The following is a 16911-nucleotide window of genomic DNA, read 5'->3' as shown; positions in this document are numbered from 1 at the left end:
AACCTGGTTATTTAAAAAGAAGACAACTACTGTCTTTTATTAACCAAGTTTTGTCGGTCATTGTCGTATAGATTAATCACTACTAAACAAAAAGATAATATCTAAAACTAAAACAAAAAAAACATCTTAGTAATTTATTATTTCTAAAAACAAATCTTTTATTATTTATTTATTTATAGAAACTTATTAATTAAACTTATTAATTCCTTAATTTAATAACTTATTTATTATCTTTAAATATAATATTTATAATACAAACATAACTTTTTAAACCTTTATATATATTTATTTCAAAAAAAAAAAAAACAAAACAATGAATTTTAATTTACCAGAAGGAAAACATAACTATATTGGCAGTTGTGAATGTGGAGATATTAGAATTTCGGCTGAATTAGATTTAAATAAGATTGAAGCTGAGCATTGCAATTGTTCATTGTGCTTAAAGGACAGAAGTTACTCTACACGTGCAGATATTTCAAAGTTCAAACTGTTGTCTGGAGCCGAGTCAACTACACTCTACGATTTCGGAACAAACACAATCGACCACTATCTGTGTAAGATCTGCGGTACAAAGGTTTACTCTTACTGCAAGATTCCAACTATCGGAGAGTACTATAGCGTTAGCATCCCATGCATCAAAGGAATCACTGAAGAGCAACTCACAACCCTTCCAGATACCAAAAAAGGTTTCTCTGACTATGGAATCTACAAAGGTTCTTACCCAGAAGTAAACAATTATATATAATTATCTAAATCAACAACAGCAACAATAACAACAACTACCCAACAAATGACAACAACATTGATAATAAATCATTAAACTTTTTGTAAATAATCCTCTTTTTTCATTTAGCATTAACATTCTAAATAATATTTAAATAAAATATCAAGTGAACTCATTTTTTGATTTCTTTTTTTCTACAAATATCTGGATGTTTATAAATCCGATTTCAAATTTAATTATGTTCGAAATTAATATTATTTTTTGTTCAAAACCATCAAAAAAACAAAATAAAAATAAATTGAAATTTCGAAAGATCTCTGAGATTTGTGCTTTTTTTTTCGTGGGCACCACAAAATTTCCCATTAATCAAATTTTAGGAGCTTATTTCATTTTTTTTTGACTCAACAAACAGATATTTATTAAAATTTAGAAAAATGATTTTAAATTAATATTTTCATTATCACATAGGAGGTGTAGAAATCTTTTCAGAAACAAAAGGAAGAGGAACATTTAAAGTTACCAAAATATTAATATCAATACTTCATAACCACAACACACCTCAAATACAAATTGTTGTTGTACAACAAATATTAATATTCTGTTCTCCTACTTATCTCCTACACTTCCTAAAAACAAAAACCCATTACATTATTTTATCTAGAATAAAATAAAAAATGAGATCTATTGGTTTGTCGAAGTTGGCATTCCTTATGTCTGCATTGCTGATCAATTCATGCTTTTCCATCAATCCAAATATAGTTGTTCAACCAGAGACCAAGAGATTCATTGACTCTGATGGTCGTGAACGTAATTTCCATGGAGTAAATGTTGTATATAAAAGTATGTACTAATAATAATAGATTTAATATTCTTTTGAAAAAAAAAACTAATCCTTTTTTTATTTTTTCTAAATACATTTTTAAAAGTTCCACCATTTGCACCAACTTTAGACTTTGATGTATATCAATCTTTTGGTCCAAAGGATATGCAATATCTCCAAGATTGGGGATTGAATATTGTTAGATTCGGTGTGATGTGGGCCGGTGTCGCTCCAGAGGCCAGAGGTCAATACAACGAAACCTACCTCAGTTACATGAGAAACATGGTAGATATGATGGAACCATACGGAATCTATGCTTTGATTGACAGCCATCAAGATCTATACTCGCTCGTCTATTGTGGTGACGGTGCTCCCAACTGGGCTGCCAAACCAAAGGCCAAAGAAGCATTCCCAATTCCAGTTCAACTCCAACCGTTCGTCTATGACAACACAACAGGTTGGCCATCGGACAATGAATGTGGAAAACACTCATGGGGTAGCTACTATGGTACTATCTCTGTATCGAGTGCCTTCCAATCGCTGTACGATAACTATGATGGAATCCAAGATGGTTTCATCGAGCAATGGCAACAAATCGCTTCCACCTTCAAAACCAGTACCAACACCATCGGTTATGAACTCATCAATGAACCATGGGCTGGTGATATTTTCGTTGATCCATTTTTACTCTATCCAGGTGTAGCCGATAAAAAGAATTTACAACCAATGTATGACCGTTTAAACACTGGAATTAGATCAATTGATTCAGAAGTAAGTAGTAATTAGTTTATTTCTGGAAAATTAATTGTAAGTACTAATTAATTTATTTCTATTTTAGCATATTATATTTTTTGAAAGTGTAACTTGGGATGAGCTTCCAAAGGGTGTTGGATTTGACCATGTTCCAGGTGGTGATGAGTACCGTAATCTCAGTGCTTTGAGTTACCATTACTATGTACCACCCGATTTCAGTATCGATGAAATCATGGATGTCAGAATGAAGGATTTGGATAAGCTGGGATGTGCCGGTATGCTCACTGAATTCGGTGGAAACGTTGGTGATTCCGAATCGGTACTCGAGAGCACTCTCCTCACTATGGAGGCTGTCGAGAGAGACAACCAAGGTTGGATCTTCTGGATCTACAAGGACTTCGCACCAGACTCATACGGACACCTTTTCTTCAATGAAAGCGGTGAGCCCGATTGGACTCGTGTCAAACTCTTCAGTAGAACCTACGCTCAGGCTGTTGCCGGTACCACTATCAACTCACAATTCGACTCTACCACAGCGAAATTCTCATTGAGCTACACAATCAACCCAGCCTGTAAATTACCAACAGAAATCTATTTAAATGAAGCTCTTTACTATCCAAATGGTTATTCTGTAAGTTAAATTATTAATTTCTAAAATAATAATAATAATAATTACTTTTTTCCTAACTTTAATTTTATTATTAGGTTGAATTCATCCCACAATTATATGCAAACTATACATCAACAACCAATAGAATTTTTGTCAATCATATAATTGATACCAGTCAAGAATTAACTGTATTAATCACTGCCAATTAGATTTGATAAGACCATAAAAAAAGTTCAATAATAATAATTCAAACATTTTCAAAATAGAAAAAAAGAACAAACAAACAAATGAATTAATTTAATTAAATAAATTAAATAAAATCAAATCAATCAATAATAATTATGTTATCCTTTCCGGAAATTCTTTGTTTAAAAAAAAAAAAAAAAAACCATCTTTTTTTAGTTATAATTAATAATTGGGTGTCAACAACATCATTATAATTATTTAACTCCCAATATAGATCTTTGTTTGTTCTAAGAACCATCTTTTATCTATCTCGTATAATTTAAACCATTGGCATTATAGTGATTTCAAACACAAATTTGGTATGAATAAAAAATTGTGTGTGTTTAGTTTGTCGACAAAAATATCAAACCAACACACAATTAATTTCGCACATATCAATAAAACGTCATTCATACGAAAAAAATCTTCAGAACAAAAAATTCAAAAAAAAAAAAAAAACAACAAGCCTAAATCAATCGAGTTTTGTGTTTGCAAGAAATTTGATGTTGTTTGATGTTGTTATGCAAAAAAATTATTATGTGTTGTTGTGATGAATAGTTTGATTGTCATAATGTAAAGCAGAATGAATTTATTCAAGAAGCATGAGAAACAACATCAACAAAACTTTTTGAAAAAACACCAAAAAGAAAACAAAAAAAAAAAACAAAACAAAATAAATAAAAATAAAATCAATCAAAACAACAACAATTAATTAATTTAAATCTCAAACTTTGTTGTTTTTTTTTTCTTTTTTTGTATATAACAACTCATCATTTGTTTTAAAGAGGTTTTTCTTTTTTTTCTATTTTACTTAATTTTTTCGTTGTTCTTCTTTTGCTTGTTTTTCAAAAGCAACCAACAACAATTATATTTATCATCAGCAAGCAGTTGACTGGATTTAGTTTTAGTTCACAATAATAATTATTTCATCAAAATTATAAAAAAAACAAGTTACCAGTTTGCAAAAATTTGTCCAGCATAATCATCGTCTCACAAATAAAATCAAAAAGACATAGTGATTAATTGATAGATCACACCAAGCACACTCACACCAACACACAATCATTAACCAATAAGTTAAAAAAAAAAAAAAAAAAAACCAAACAACAAAGATTTTTGATTTCATTTGTTTTTTTTCACTCTCTTTTAACTTAACAAAATAAATAATATTATAAAAAGTAATAAAATAAATAGATAACAGTAACAATATAATAGTATTTAAAGTATTTAGTTCAATTCAATTCTATAGCCAACAGAATATACATAGTAGTCATGTTATCATAACAAAGGTAAGATTAGGTGTCATTCACGTCTGTCATTCATGAATGAATGAAAAAAAAAAAAAAAAAAAATTGGAAAAATTGAAAAAATTAATTAATTAATTTTTTTTTTGTGGTGACAATTAATTTGCTGTATATGTAATTATTTTTAAAAAAAACTTTTTTGCTAACCAAAAATTTCCTCTTTTTTTTTCTTTCTTCCTATTATTATATTATTTATTTATTTATTTATTCATGAACATAAAGAATTAGAAATAGAACAACAACAACAAACAGTAAAGAATCACTATAAATAACAAATTGTAAATTTCAATAATAATAATATTTCATTGTCTTATTTTATAAATAACAACAAAAAGAACAAGAAGAGACAGTAGAGTAGTAAACTTTCAAATTAATTTTAAAATACATTAGTAGAGGAAAGAAAAGATAAAAATGGGAGATACATTTTCATTTAGGTATGTTTTGTTTTGTTATTTCTAAAAATAAATATAGTTTAGTATTTCTTTATTAACTTGTTTTTAAAAATAATATTATGTTATTATTATTAGATCTTTTCTTTCGGGTGGTAATCCATGTACCATCGCAGGTAGTAATACTTCTACTTCTGTAATGCAACAACAACATCAACAACAACAACAACATCAACAACAGCAGCAACATCAACAACAACATGCAATTTATCAACAGCAACAACAACAACATCAGATGTTACAACAACAACACCAACAATATCAACAACACCAGAGAGAAGAGATGACTACACTCAATGTGAACATTGGCAATGAGTGTAAGACGCTGTCGGTGCCAAAGGGTACATCGTTCAAAGATCTGGCAGGAACGATCAAAGAGACGTTCGGTCTCAACACAAAGACAACTCTCAATATCAAGTGTGAAAATAAGAATGGTGACATGTTCAACCTCGCCTCTGACTGTCATCTTCGTAAAGCATATAGATCGAATGGCGACGACGCTCAATTAAGATTAGTAGTTAAAGGTAAATATCATCGTTATTAATTAATGTCGTTTAGTAGATTGAACAACCACAATTCGCTAACATTTCTTTTATTATCAAATTGTGTAGAAGTACAACCTTGTCATTTCTCAAGTTCATTATTTTCATTCTTGGGATTTGGTGGTGATAATAACAACAGCTGCAACAGCAATAGCAATAGTAACATAGCCAACAGTAGTCATATTAATAATAACATTCAACAAAGTAATATGAATAATAATAATACTAGTCATAATCAAAATAATAATAATAGTCATTTCAGTCATCAAAACATGAATCAGAATAATCATCATGTATTTAGTGGACTGAGCGGTTTAGGTGGATTGTCGACGACAGGCGTTGAGGTTCAATCGAATTTTGTAAACAACAGTGGAACTAGCAGTTCTGTTGCCTCCATTGCTGCTCCCACCCCAGGTTTTTTGAATAGAAAGGAGTCAGTACTGCTGGATTCAAATCTAAATATGAAAGAGCAACAATATATTCAACAACAACCACAACAGCCACAGCAACAACAACAACAATCAAAGTCAACACAACCAACTACCATTCCAACAAGTATGTTTAGATCTTATCCAACCAATCACACAACACTACTGCCATCGAGTAATCATCATATTGGAAATCACCATCACCACCATCATAATCATCATCACCATCACACTCACCTTGGAAAGTCTGTTTACGGACTATCGACCAATTTCTCTACACTTTCGATCAACAATCAATTCTCGACTTCCAATAGTAGCGGCAGCAACAACAACAACAACATAACAAGTAAATCACCCGAGCCATCGTCACCCATCAACATTCCACCACCAAACACAGCAACCTCACCAAGTAATAATACTTTTGGTAGTATATGTAACAGCAAAAAGCAAACAACAACCTCACCCTCTTCCACACCACCCATTCGAATATCCGCCAACACTCCTTCCATTCCAACGAATCACACTCCACACTATCCAACCGCCAATAATCAACCTAAAGTACTTCCACCTATTTTCGCTTTCAATCCAGTGAAATATTATTTTAATCAACAACAACACCAGCAACAACAACAACAATCGACACCATCAAATATTCCAACAACAACCTCACAAGGATCTCAATTAAATTCTTCATCCGAAAACAAAACAAAAGCAACCACTGCACCACCAACCAATCAACCACTAACAACAATGAATAGAAATGAATCATTTGAGTTTATGCAGTTTGATAATGATACCGATTCACAATTGAGTAGCAGCGGCATTGAAGATGATGAAATGGATTCCATCAATACATCTATACCGTCAGAGGCCACCAGATGTTCACCAGCTATTAAAGTTTCGACTCCCCCCGCCAGTATTAGCACACCAACACCGTCGTCAGTGTCATCGGTTTCGTCAGTGTCCTCTGCCACTTCGTCATCGGCCGCTGCCTGCGGTATCCCCGCGGGAATGGCCTCGTCCAAAGAGGTCCAAGAATTCATTTGTGAAGTCACCAAGTTCTTCCAGAGTCTGCGTATGACCACCGACTTTGAGGAGCAACGTAACCTCAAAAAGACGATTTGTTCCACCATCCAATCCAAGCTTGTCACCATGCCATGGATCCTCGGTGTCTTCCCACAGCTGCGCCAATTCGCTGCCGACCAATGTCCAACCATCCCGGTGCCACCCAACACTCCACCACCTTCACCCTCCCACCAATCGCCACTCTACGACATGACTCAAAAGTCACAGGTCTCCATCTTTGAAGTACCGGGCGACCTGTCCATCGAAACACTCAACTCGCATCTCCAACTGCAGTCCAAGATCGAGTCGCTCATGATCAAGGAGAACGACGAACCATCACACCAAACAACACTCGCCAAGTCGTCCGGCCAAAAGTCGGCCATGACCTCGTCGCAACTCGCTTCCAACAAGATGCAGTACGCCGCCCGCAAAATCGAGGGTCCCACCATTCACAAGGGATTCACCTGCTCGCTGTGCACTCAGTCACCCATCGTTGGCAATCTCTATTACTGCGCCACCTGTATATCTTTCAACTTTTGTGATCACTGTAAAATACAAAAACATCCGGGTTGTCCAAACAATCAACAACACTCGATCATCACCGTCACCAAATCGATGAAGTCCTGCAACATGGTTGCGCCATCCGCTCCACTGTCGCCCTCGCCAATTCCACGTCGTGGCTGTCCGTACGGTCGTAAGAAGTTCCGTTGCCCTTTCAACATGAAGTTTGTCGGCGATGTCACCCTGCCCTTCGGAAGCGAAGCCAACCCCGGACAACAAATTATCAAGACCTGGCGTATCCAAAACAGCGGTGGATCTCAACTACCGAAGGATTGCCTGCTCGTGCGTGTCTGTGGTAACGCCAGACTCTCAAGAGTCATCACAATGCCATTGCCTGCAATGAACTGTAGCGAAACCATCAATGTTTCAGTGCCTCTTATGATTCCAGATATTCCAAGTAAAGTTGACGAATATCTTGTCGGTGAATTCTGGAGAGTGTGTACAAGCGATGGTTTCTACTTTGGTGATCAACTTTGGATAAGTTTAGTAATCAGACGAAAGAAACAATAAAATAATGAGTTTTTCTTGAATAGTATTTATAAATTTAAAACAAAATAATCTTGTCTTTCTTTTTTTTTTTTTAGTTACTTTATTTTAATATATAACCTTTTTAGATGAAATGATGTTGTTTGTTTGTTGTTTTATTGTTTGTTGATTATGTAGATTGTTTGTTTGTTGGTTGGTTTGGTTTATTATAAATTATTATATAATAATGTGAATTTAATTTACTTTCTTCTTGTATACATTAATAGAGATGTTGATGTTGATGATAATGAGCACAATGATTAATTATAGTTAACCATTAAAATATATATATCAATGATAAGCTTTGTTTCCATTGTCATGTTCCCATTTGTTTTTGATAAGATAAATAGCCAAAGTCTGATGTTTGAATTAGTCTCTTGAGGAATGAAATGTGATTATGATTGAGTAGTAGTCTCTCCTGTTGTTATCTCTTTTTAAAACCAAACTTCTTTCTTTCATAGAACAAATCTGTTTTAGAACTACCTAAGTTGACAATCTTTGGACAACCGTCTCTATCTTTCTCCTGTGTCGTACACTCCTTGCAGTAGTATGCATCTGAAATTCCTACACCACCACAAATGACACATCTACCTTGAAAAGAACCATAGTTACACTATTAAATAGATTATTATTTATAAATTTAGTAAGTGATTGATTGAACAATTGTGCTATCATTTATTCTATTTAAATTTACATACCTCATCGCAAACTCTGACCAATGTCGTTGGTTTTACATATGAATCGCAAACCACACATTTACCATCACCTATATTCCGAATCGAATGTTAAATCTGTTAGTACGCACAAACATTAGATTTTTATACCTTAGATTAAAATAAACACTTACATTTATCACATACACGACCAATGGCAATACCTGGTTGCTTCTTACACATAATCAAATCGGGATCTAATTTATAAATGAGTTAGTTATCAATGTCTAAAACAACAAACAAACATTAGCTATAATACATACGATGTTTAGACATATTTTAGTATTCTATAGTATAGTATAATATATATTATATTGATAAAGATATAAAACAAGATCAAATCAATTTGCAAAACCAAAAAATATATATAATGTTGGAATCTGTTTATGATAGATTAATTTTCATTATAAAAAATTCAACAGTCGACTTCAAAAAAAAAAAAAAGTAAACAAATCCAATCTTTGTATTTTTTATTTATTTATTAACTTTGTTTATATTTGTTTATAACCTTTCTCTTAATTGTGTAACATTCAAAAAATAAGACTTATTTATAATATTTAATATTATTTTTTTATTTATTGAAATCATCATAGTTGAACTTCAAACGAAATTTATCGATTTCTTTCTTTATTGTAATTAAAAAGCATTATAATTCAATATTATTATTATTGTGAACTGACAAATCAAAACTGATTATAAGATTTGGTATTAAAGAGTTTCGATATGCTTATCTCTTTTTGGGAATAGCAATGTAAATGAAATCAGAGGGGTATTTCAAAGTGATCGTGATGTTGTTTTTTTGTAAAATTATGAAGAAAAAAAAAATGTTTTTGATGAGTCAGAGAAAAAGATATTTTTATCACCATAAAAAAAGTTTGTTTTTAAGAAAAAGGGATGTTACTCTTTACCCAGAACAAGATATGCAATGCATTGAACTCTTCTTATCTTTGCCCAAAACCATTTAATTTAATTAATAAATAAAATAAAAAATAAGCATCGTTTTTTTTTTAACCATTCCAGATAAAAAGCGTTAGGTTTTTGAACCACAAACAATATTCATTCAGGAACCATATCTCACACACACACTTACACAACTCACACACACACACACACACACCATCATCATTTTATTTATCTCTCGCTTTTTCATTAGGTGTTAACATTTTAAATGTATGTATGAATTCTGATTAGATGAATGATGATATGATGATTTCAATTGATATGATATGATTTGATTCGTTCGTCGTTGAAACTCAACTAAAAACTAACTCTATTCTTCTTCTTCTTCTTCTATCTTCTTGAACAATGTAGATTTATTTATACATATTATTTATATACACACATTAATATATCTATTTATTTCTATGTAAATTTGCAAATTAAATCTAATCTTAAAGAATGTAGGTATTATTTAGATCAGCATGTCAGGTCTTTAGTTTTGTTTTTTTTTTTTTGTTTTTTTTTGGGTAAAAAAACTCCACCCAACCAAAAATGTGATAACTTCAAAACCAAAATTGTTATGATCAAAATCTGATAAGATCACTTTGGTTTTTTTTTTTTTGTTTGTTTTTTATATTTTTTGGGGTGATAGCGAGGTATTGTCTATCGAGTATCATAAATCAAAAACTTTAAACTATATATTCTTTCATTTCCATTCCAGATTGTTATATTTATTTTTAAAAGAAATAGAGATCTCTTTGTTTCTTCTTCTCTCAGCAATATATAAACAAAATATATATCTTTACTTTGATAATAAATAAATATATGTTTAATAATAAATATTATTGTTATTATTGTAGTAGTAGAGTAGGTAGATAGATAGATGTTTTTTTATTTTATTTATTTATTATCAAATGATATGTTTGACCATTCATTTTTGTATCATCTGGATAGATGATAGATATATATATATGTACTTTTTTGTTTGTTATCGTCGAAACACAACACACACTCTCATTCTCAACACTCTCAACACTCGCACATTAACACAATTTCTTCATACTACAATTAATTTCACAACCCCAACTATATATAGTTAATGACACCTATTTTTTTCTAACGCAAGTAGCGAGTCTTTATTTTTCACTTTCTTTTAACAGTTTAAGAATTTAAAAGTTAACTAAAGATTTTCAAAAAATAAAAATACATAAAGTTGTTGTTGTTGTTTGTGTTTTAAACGAATTTGGTTTTGTGGGTAGTACACTTTGCACTTAACCCATTCGAATATATAGCATGTGATAATTAATGAAATGTTTATGTTGTTGTTGTTGTTTAGCTTGTTTTTTTATAATTAAATAAAACATAACAAAGAAAAATTGACTAATAAGATAATTATTTACTTTGCAATGTTTATTTCATTTTAGTTATTAGGTATACATTTTAATTAAAACATAAAAGAAGAGAATAGAATAGAATAGAAATCAACAACATTGGTTAGATTGAAAATATAATATATTATATATAGAAAGAAAAAAAGAGAATGAAAATTATCGACAAAATTAATGAATACAAATCAAAGAATCAGAGATTCTACTCGTTCGAATACTTCCCACCAAAGACAATGGAGGGTGTTCAGAATCTCTACGATCGTCTCGGTCGTATGCTGCTGTTGGAGCCCTTGTTTGTCGATATCACATGGGGTGCTGGTGGCTCCACCAGTCAGCTGACTCTCGAGATTGCAGAGACCTCACAGAATATCTGTGGTCTCGAGACAATGATGCATCTTACCTGCACCAACATGAAGGTCGAGGAGATCGACTTTGCCCTTGAGAAAGCCAAGGCGTCGGGTGTGCGTAACATCTTGGCGCTGCGTGGTGACCCACCACGTGGTGAAGAGTGGAAGAAGATCGAAGGTGGATTCGGATATGCTTCGGATCTCGTGCGTTACATTCGTCAGAAGCACGGCGACCACTTTGGAATTGCCGTCGCCGGTTACCCAGAGGGTCACTCTGACTGCACCTCGAAGGAGGACGACCTCCAGCACCTAAAGAACAAAATCGATGCCGGTGCCGATCTTATCATCACCCAGTTGTTCTACGACGTCGACATGTTCAATGATTTCGTTGGAAAGTGTCGCGCCATCGGAATCAACTGTCCAATCATCCCTGGTATCATGCCAATCCACACATACGCCGGATTCAAGCGTATGACTACACTCTCACAGACAGCGGTTCCTCCACATATCCTCGAGGCGCTCGAGCCCATCAAGGACAACGATGAAGAGGTCAAAAAGTATGGTGTCAAACTCTGTGTTCAGATGTGCGAGCGTCTCGTTGAGGCGGGTGTCGACGGTCTCCACTTTTACACTCTCAATCTCGAGCGTAGCGTTCGTAAGGTTCTCAAAGGATTGAACATGGTTCGTCCCGACCAACTAGCTCGTTACCTCCCGTGGGCACAGTGCGCCAGTACCAACCGTCTCAAGGAGGAGGTTCGTCCGATCTTCTGGCAGCATCGTCCACGTTCCTACATTTCGAGAACCGGAAGTTGGGACGAGTTTCCCAATGGTCGTTGGGGTGACTACCGTTCGCCAGCGTTCGGTGACCTCTCTGACTACCATCTCTCCAGTCTCCAATTCAACAGCGCTCAGGCCGAGCAAAACAAAGACGACTTTGGCGCTGCGCCACTCTCCACCCAAGACGTCTACGACCGCTTCGCAGACTATTGCGCCGGTCGCCTCAAGAAACTTCCATGGAACGATTTGCCACTGTCTTCCGAGTCCGACGAGATCAAAGAACCATTGGTCTTCCTCAATAGCAACGGATTTCTCACTATCAACAGTCAGCCGGCAGTCAATGGCGCCAGCTCCACCGACAAGAACTACGGTTGGGGTGGCAAGCATGGATTCGTCTACCAGAAGGCGTACGTCGAGTTCTTCACCTCGCCAGAGAACACCGCCAAGCTCATCGAGTACTTTAAGAAGTGTCCTTCGATCACCTACCACGCCGTCAACGTACGCGGTGATTCACTGACCAACACCAAGGGCACCAACGCCGTCACCTGGGGTATCTTCCCGGGCAAGGAAATCATCCAGCCAACCGTTGTCGACCACGCCAGTTTCGTAGTCTGGAAGGATGAGGCATTCGCCTTGTGGCAATCGCGTTGGGCATCGACCTACCCCGAAGGTTCGGAATCTCGTCGCGTGTTGGAATCAATGATCAACTCTTACTACCTCGTCAACGTAGTAGACAATAACTTTGTCAACGGTAGCATCTTCCAGCCATTCAAAGATCTAATGAATAATTTAACTTCTCCAGTCATTCAATCGACTTCGCCAACTTCAAATTAAAGAAATATAATATATCTTTTTACAAATTAAAACAATCAAATAATATTTATTTATTTTTTTCTTTTATTCAATTTCTCATATAACTAACTAAATAGTTGACGGATTGCAACTTTTTATTTACACAAAATTATTTTTATCCATATTCATTAATTAATTAATTAAATCTTGTTTACTTTTTAACATATTGTTGAGTTGAAGGATCTTTCATGTTGTTGAGAATAAAGTCATCAATGAATATATTTCTGAGTGCAAGAGCTATAGTAAATAAATCTGAATAAGCTAAACTAAAACTTTGAATTGGAGTACAGTTTTCTTTTAGGTATTTCTTTGATTCTTCTACGGAAGAAATATGTAAGGATTTTAATTTTCATAATAATAATATTATTATTTTTGATATTGTTTTGTAGAGTTTTCAACCATTGGATTAAGATGCATAGCTAGTTTGAGTGATTCCAATGACTGAGGAACAATCGAGGAATAAATTGCTGTTCATCGCAATTGAAATACATGGTTCTAACACTGCTTGGTAGGGCATACTCATTGAGACGATTGTAGATAGTTATCTTTTCAAGAGTGTTTGGAAGTGATCCTGGCAATGTCTTTGGACAGTTGTCAGTGGCGATAACGAGTTCGCTTATAGTATAAGTAGACAATCTGAAATATTAAATATACAATTGTCATGCCAGTTCAATAGGCGAATACAATTTACATTCAAAGGTATTTTCTCTGAAAGATTATCTGTTTTATTCATTTGAGAAACTTGATGTTTGTAATTAGGTTAATATATAAAGTTTTGAGTTTATTGAACAGGAGTGTGTTTATTTTTTTATCATAATCATATGACAAAAAAAAAAAAAATGGTTACCTTTGCTTAAGTGGTCAGTGTGTTCAACTAAAATAGCGACCTTATTTTAACTTTATAAGATTTTCTATTATTTATTATTAGAATTTATTATTAATTTTTTTTATTTATTTATGTAATGAAACTTGATATTAAATGAAGCTTGTTATTTTATCATTATTTATATTTCTTTCCAATACGCCATTGCAAAGTAAATCTCTCAATTGTTCAGTTGATTCTATGAATCCACCATTCACAGGATACTCTCGATTGTGACCAATGAATAGACCTGAACTATTAAATCTTCGAAGTTCTACATTCCTATCTATTTGGATGATCTCAACAGAGATTGGAAGATCTTCCAACCTGTTTTCGTTGAAATAAAAGCTATCTACTTTCATTATCAATCTTTTCGGTTGGTGGTGTGCACTGACATTCCATGAATCGATGATGAGTTTAGTGTAAATGAGTGTTAGTTCCTTTAAGGTCGATGGTAATGATGAATATAATAATTCAGGATCTTCACAGAATCTAAACTTAAGTGATTCCAAATTCGGTGGAAATTTGCTTATCTTGGTATTTCTTTTTCCCAAAGAAAGTTTCTTGATCGATGGTAGTGAATGAAGATCTACAGGGTAATTTGAAAATATGGTAACTTTGAGTGATTCCACAGTGCTTGGTATACATTCAACTGTGAAAATAACAGAAGTCAAAAGGATATAGAATTCCTTCACACCAATCGGGATGACCCCAGCCTCCAGATCGTACTGATAGCCAAGAATAGTTAGTTTTCTAACACTCGATGGTATACTCCCGGATTGTAGTTTTACTTTTCCAATGTCTTTAAAGTAGAGATTGGTGATTGTCGATGGAATGACACCAGGTTCAATATTATTAGTATCTTGAAAGCAAGCGGAAAATTTGAGGCTGGTAACAGATGGTGGAAGTGAAGCGACCCACTCGAAACTGCATCCTTCTATTGTTGTCAGTCTTTGAAATTGGGAGATAGCAGATATGTTCTCAATTCGATCAACATAACCATACTCGATTACCAGAGTTTGAAGTGATGTAGGTAGGTTTCCAATATTAACAATTGAATCGGAATAGAAACTTAAATGGAGGGATTTCAGATTTGGTAGAGAGTTTTCAACCAATGGATAAAGATGCATAGCTAGTTTGAGTGATTCCAATGACTGAGGGAACAATCCTGAAATAAATTGCTGATTTCCACAATTGAATGTCATAGTTCTAACACTATTAGGCAACACATAGTCATTGAGACGATTAAAGGTAGTTATCTTTTCAAGAGTGTTTGGAAGTGAAACTGATATTATATCTTGACTGGTGTCAGTGGCGATAAAGAGTTCGCTTATACTACTATCTGAAATATTAAATATACAATTGTCATTCCAATTTAATACGTGAATACACTTTACATTCAAAGGTATTTTCTCCGAAAGATTATCTTTATTCTTCATGTTGGTAACTTTTTAAAATGATAAAAGTTTTTAGTTTGATAAAAGTTAAATATTTTGAAATATTGATATTATTAACATACTATCTATTGTATAATCATATAACTTTGTTTGTTCTGTCTTAAGAGAGGTTTGATGATCACAAATCAATAGATTACAAGATTGAATATCCGATATTTGTTGAAATTGTTTGGTGTATGATCTAAGTGTTAAATGATTACTTCTGTTGTAAATCAATTGTGCTTTAGCATCATTGAATATCAAATATTTATCTCTATTATTATATAACTTTTTAGATGTTAAACTAAAACATATTGAATCTAAAACTGTCAGTTCTTTGAAACTTAATATTTTAGATATCAATAGATATGGAAAATCTTGAATGCTATTATTTATGTTCATCTAATCAGACAATAACAATTAATTGGTCAGTGTCAGTAATGAATGTGAGTTGTAATAATGGTTTGTTAAGTAAGTTATGATGTGATTAGTTGAGTAAAAATCTGAATAAACAAAATGAAAAAAAAAAAGATCTCTTTTAAAATTGGTCGACTTTGATCTTTTCAAACAATAATGAACTATCAACCAAATATAATAGTGAATCTATCACATTTAATATTAAATAAAATACTAAGTCATTTGGATGACAACGTTGATATCATCTGTTTCAGTTTAGTTTGTAAAAGATGGTACGATAAGAGAGATAAATATTTAATATTCAACACCGATGGTATCGACCTATTTGCTCTTAATACTTTTGAAATTAAACAAAATAATGAACATTTTAAACTACCGTAATATAACAATAACTTTTTGATGATAGAATAATTACTGACGTAATTATGATTTATTAGATTGTATTTTTTGTTGTTGTGTTGTGATGTCTTAAACTGTTTGATTGTCAGTTTAATGCAAACCGATCAATTAGTGTATTGGATTGGTAAACAATTATTGTTTCAAATGGGGTGTTGTTGTTATGCTATTAATTTAAATATGGTTACATCTGATGTAATTGCTGTTTTCGGGGTGGTCAACATTGTTAGCGTGTTGTTGTTTTGGGAATCAGTAGACCGAACTTCTTCTATTCCCAAGTAAAAATTGTGACTACCAAAAAATTATTTTTTTTCTGATTTTTTTTTTTTTTTTTCACCTGGGTTTGATGCGAATTTCACCAAGCATGCTCAGCTATAAAATAATTTGTCTTCAGATTTATTTTATTGCTGTTTTTATTATTTAGTTTTTTTTTTTTTTTCTAAATATATCAACATATATTTCGAAACGTATAGTATACAAAACCAATAACAGCAATGCAATGCAATTGCAATCTACACTTTTTTTTAATTAATTAATAAATAAATAAATAAATTAAACAAAAATAAAAATAATAATAAATATAAAATAAAATAAAATAATCAAATCTTAAATCAACATCAATATCAAAATCAACAATCAAACAAAACAAACAACATAATCTTATACCTTTTAAGGTATTAATTATTCAAACATAATAAATAGCAATAACAATTAACAACAATAATGATAAATACAATGACATAAACATATTATTATTCAGTTGTAGATCATATTTTTT

At 32.7% G+C, this 16911-nt stretch overlaps 7 protein-coding genes across 7 annotated transcripts; 4 read left to right on the top strand and 3 right to left on the bottom strand.

Annotated features, from left to right (window-relative positions):
• Positions 1-313: 313 nt before the first annotated feature.
• Positions 314-1238, top strand: PPL_11256 (GFA family protein; the record flags this gene model as incomplete). Its single annotated transcript, XM_020582013.1, has 2 exons — positions 314-727; positions 1155-1238. 2 exons carry the CDS (start codon positions 314-316, stop codon positions 1236-1238), a joined length of 498 nt encoding a protein of 165 aa, XP_020427316.1.
• Positions 1239-1398: 160 nt separating this feature from the next.
• On the top strand, positions 1399-3116 carry PPL_11255 (uncharacterized protein; the record flags this gene model as incomplete). Its single annotated transcript, XM_020582012.1, has 4 exons — positions 1399-1564; positions 1651-2315; positions 2383-2928; positions 3003-3116. The coding sequence occupies 4 exons, from the start codon at positions 1399-1401 to the stop codon at positions 3114-3116; spliced, it is 1491 nt and encodes a 496-aa protein (XP_020427315.1).
• Positions 3117-4847: 1731 nt separating this feature from the next.
• PPL_11254 (uncharacterized protein) lies at positions 4848-8086 on the top strand (the record flags this gene model as incomplete). Its single annotated transcript, XM_020582011.1, has 5 exons — positions 4848-4870; positions 4964-5409; positions 5497-7645; positions 7730-7967; positions 8066-8086. The coding sequence occupies 5 exons, from the start codon at positions 4848-4850 to the stop codon at positions 8084-8086; spliced, it is 2877 nt and encodes a 958-aa protein (XP_020427314.1).
• Positions 8087-8430: 344 nt separating this feature from the next.
• On the bottom strand, positions 8431-8995 carry phf5a (PHF5 family protein; the record flags this gene model as incomplete). Its single annotated transcript, XM_020582010.1, has 4 exons — positions 8431-8619; positions 8705-8772; positions 8854-8916; positions 8983-8995. The coding sequence occupies 4 exons, from the start codon at positions 8993-8995 to the stop codon at positions 8431-8433; spliced, it is 333 nt and encodes a 110-aa protein (XP_020427313.1).
• An 892-nt stretch (positions 8996-9887) lies between these two features.
• On the top strand, positions 9888-13004 carry PPL_11252 (methylenetetrahydrofolate reductase; the record flags this gene model as incomplete). Its single annotated transcript, XM_020582009.1, has 2 exons — positions 9888-9893; positions 11184-13004. The coding sequence occupies 2 exons, from the start codon at positions 9888-9890 to the stop codon at positions 13002-13004; spliced, it is 1827 nt and encodes a 608-aa protein (XP_020427312.1).
• A 169-nt stretch (positions 13005-13173) lies between these two features.
• On the bottom strand, positions 13174-13755 carry PPL_11251 (uncharacterized protein; the record flags this gene model as incomplete). The annotated part of the gene is made up of 3 exons (XM_020582008.1): positions 13174-13259; positions 13465-13637; positions 13688-13755. 3 exons carry the CDS (start codon positions 13753-13755, stop codon positions 13174-13176), a joined length of 327 nt encoding a protein of 108 aa, XP_020427311.1.
• A 242-nt stretch (positions 13756-13997) lies between these two features.
• Positions 13998-16881, bottom strand: PPL_11250 (uncharacterized protein; the record flags this gene model as incomplete). The annotated part of the gene is made up of 3 exons (XM_020582007.1): positions 13998-15226; positions 15404-15624; positions 16868-16881. 3 exons carry the CDS (start codon positions 16879-16881, stop codon positions 13998-14000), a joined length of 1464 nt encoding a protein of 487 aa, XP_020427310.1.
• Positions 16882-16911: the final 30 nt, after the last annotated feature.

This window comes from Heterostelium album (assembly GCF_000004825.1).
Source record: "Heterostelium album PN500 unplaced genomic scaffold PPL_scaffold13, whole genome shotgun sequence".
NCBI classification, from domain to species: Eukaryota; Evosea; class Eumycetozoa; order Acytosteliales; family Acytosteliaceae; genus Heterostelium; species Heterostelium album.
This window is presented reverse-complemented; position numbering and strand designations above follow the sequence as displayed.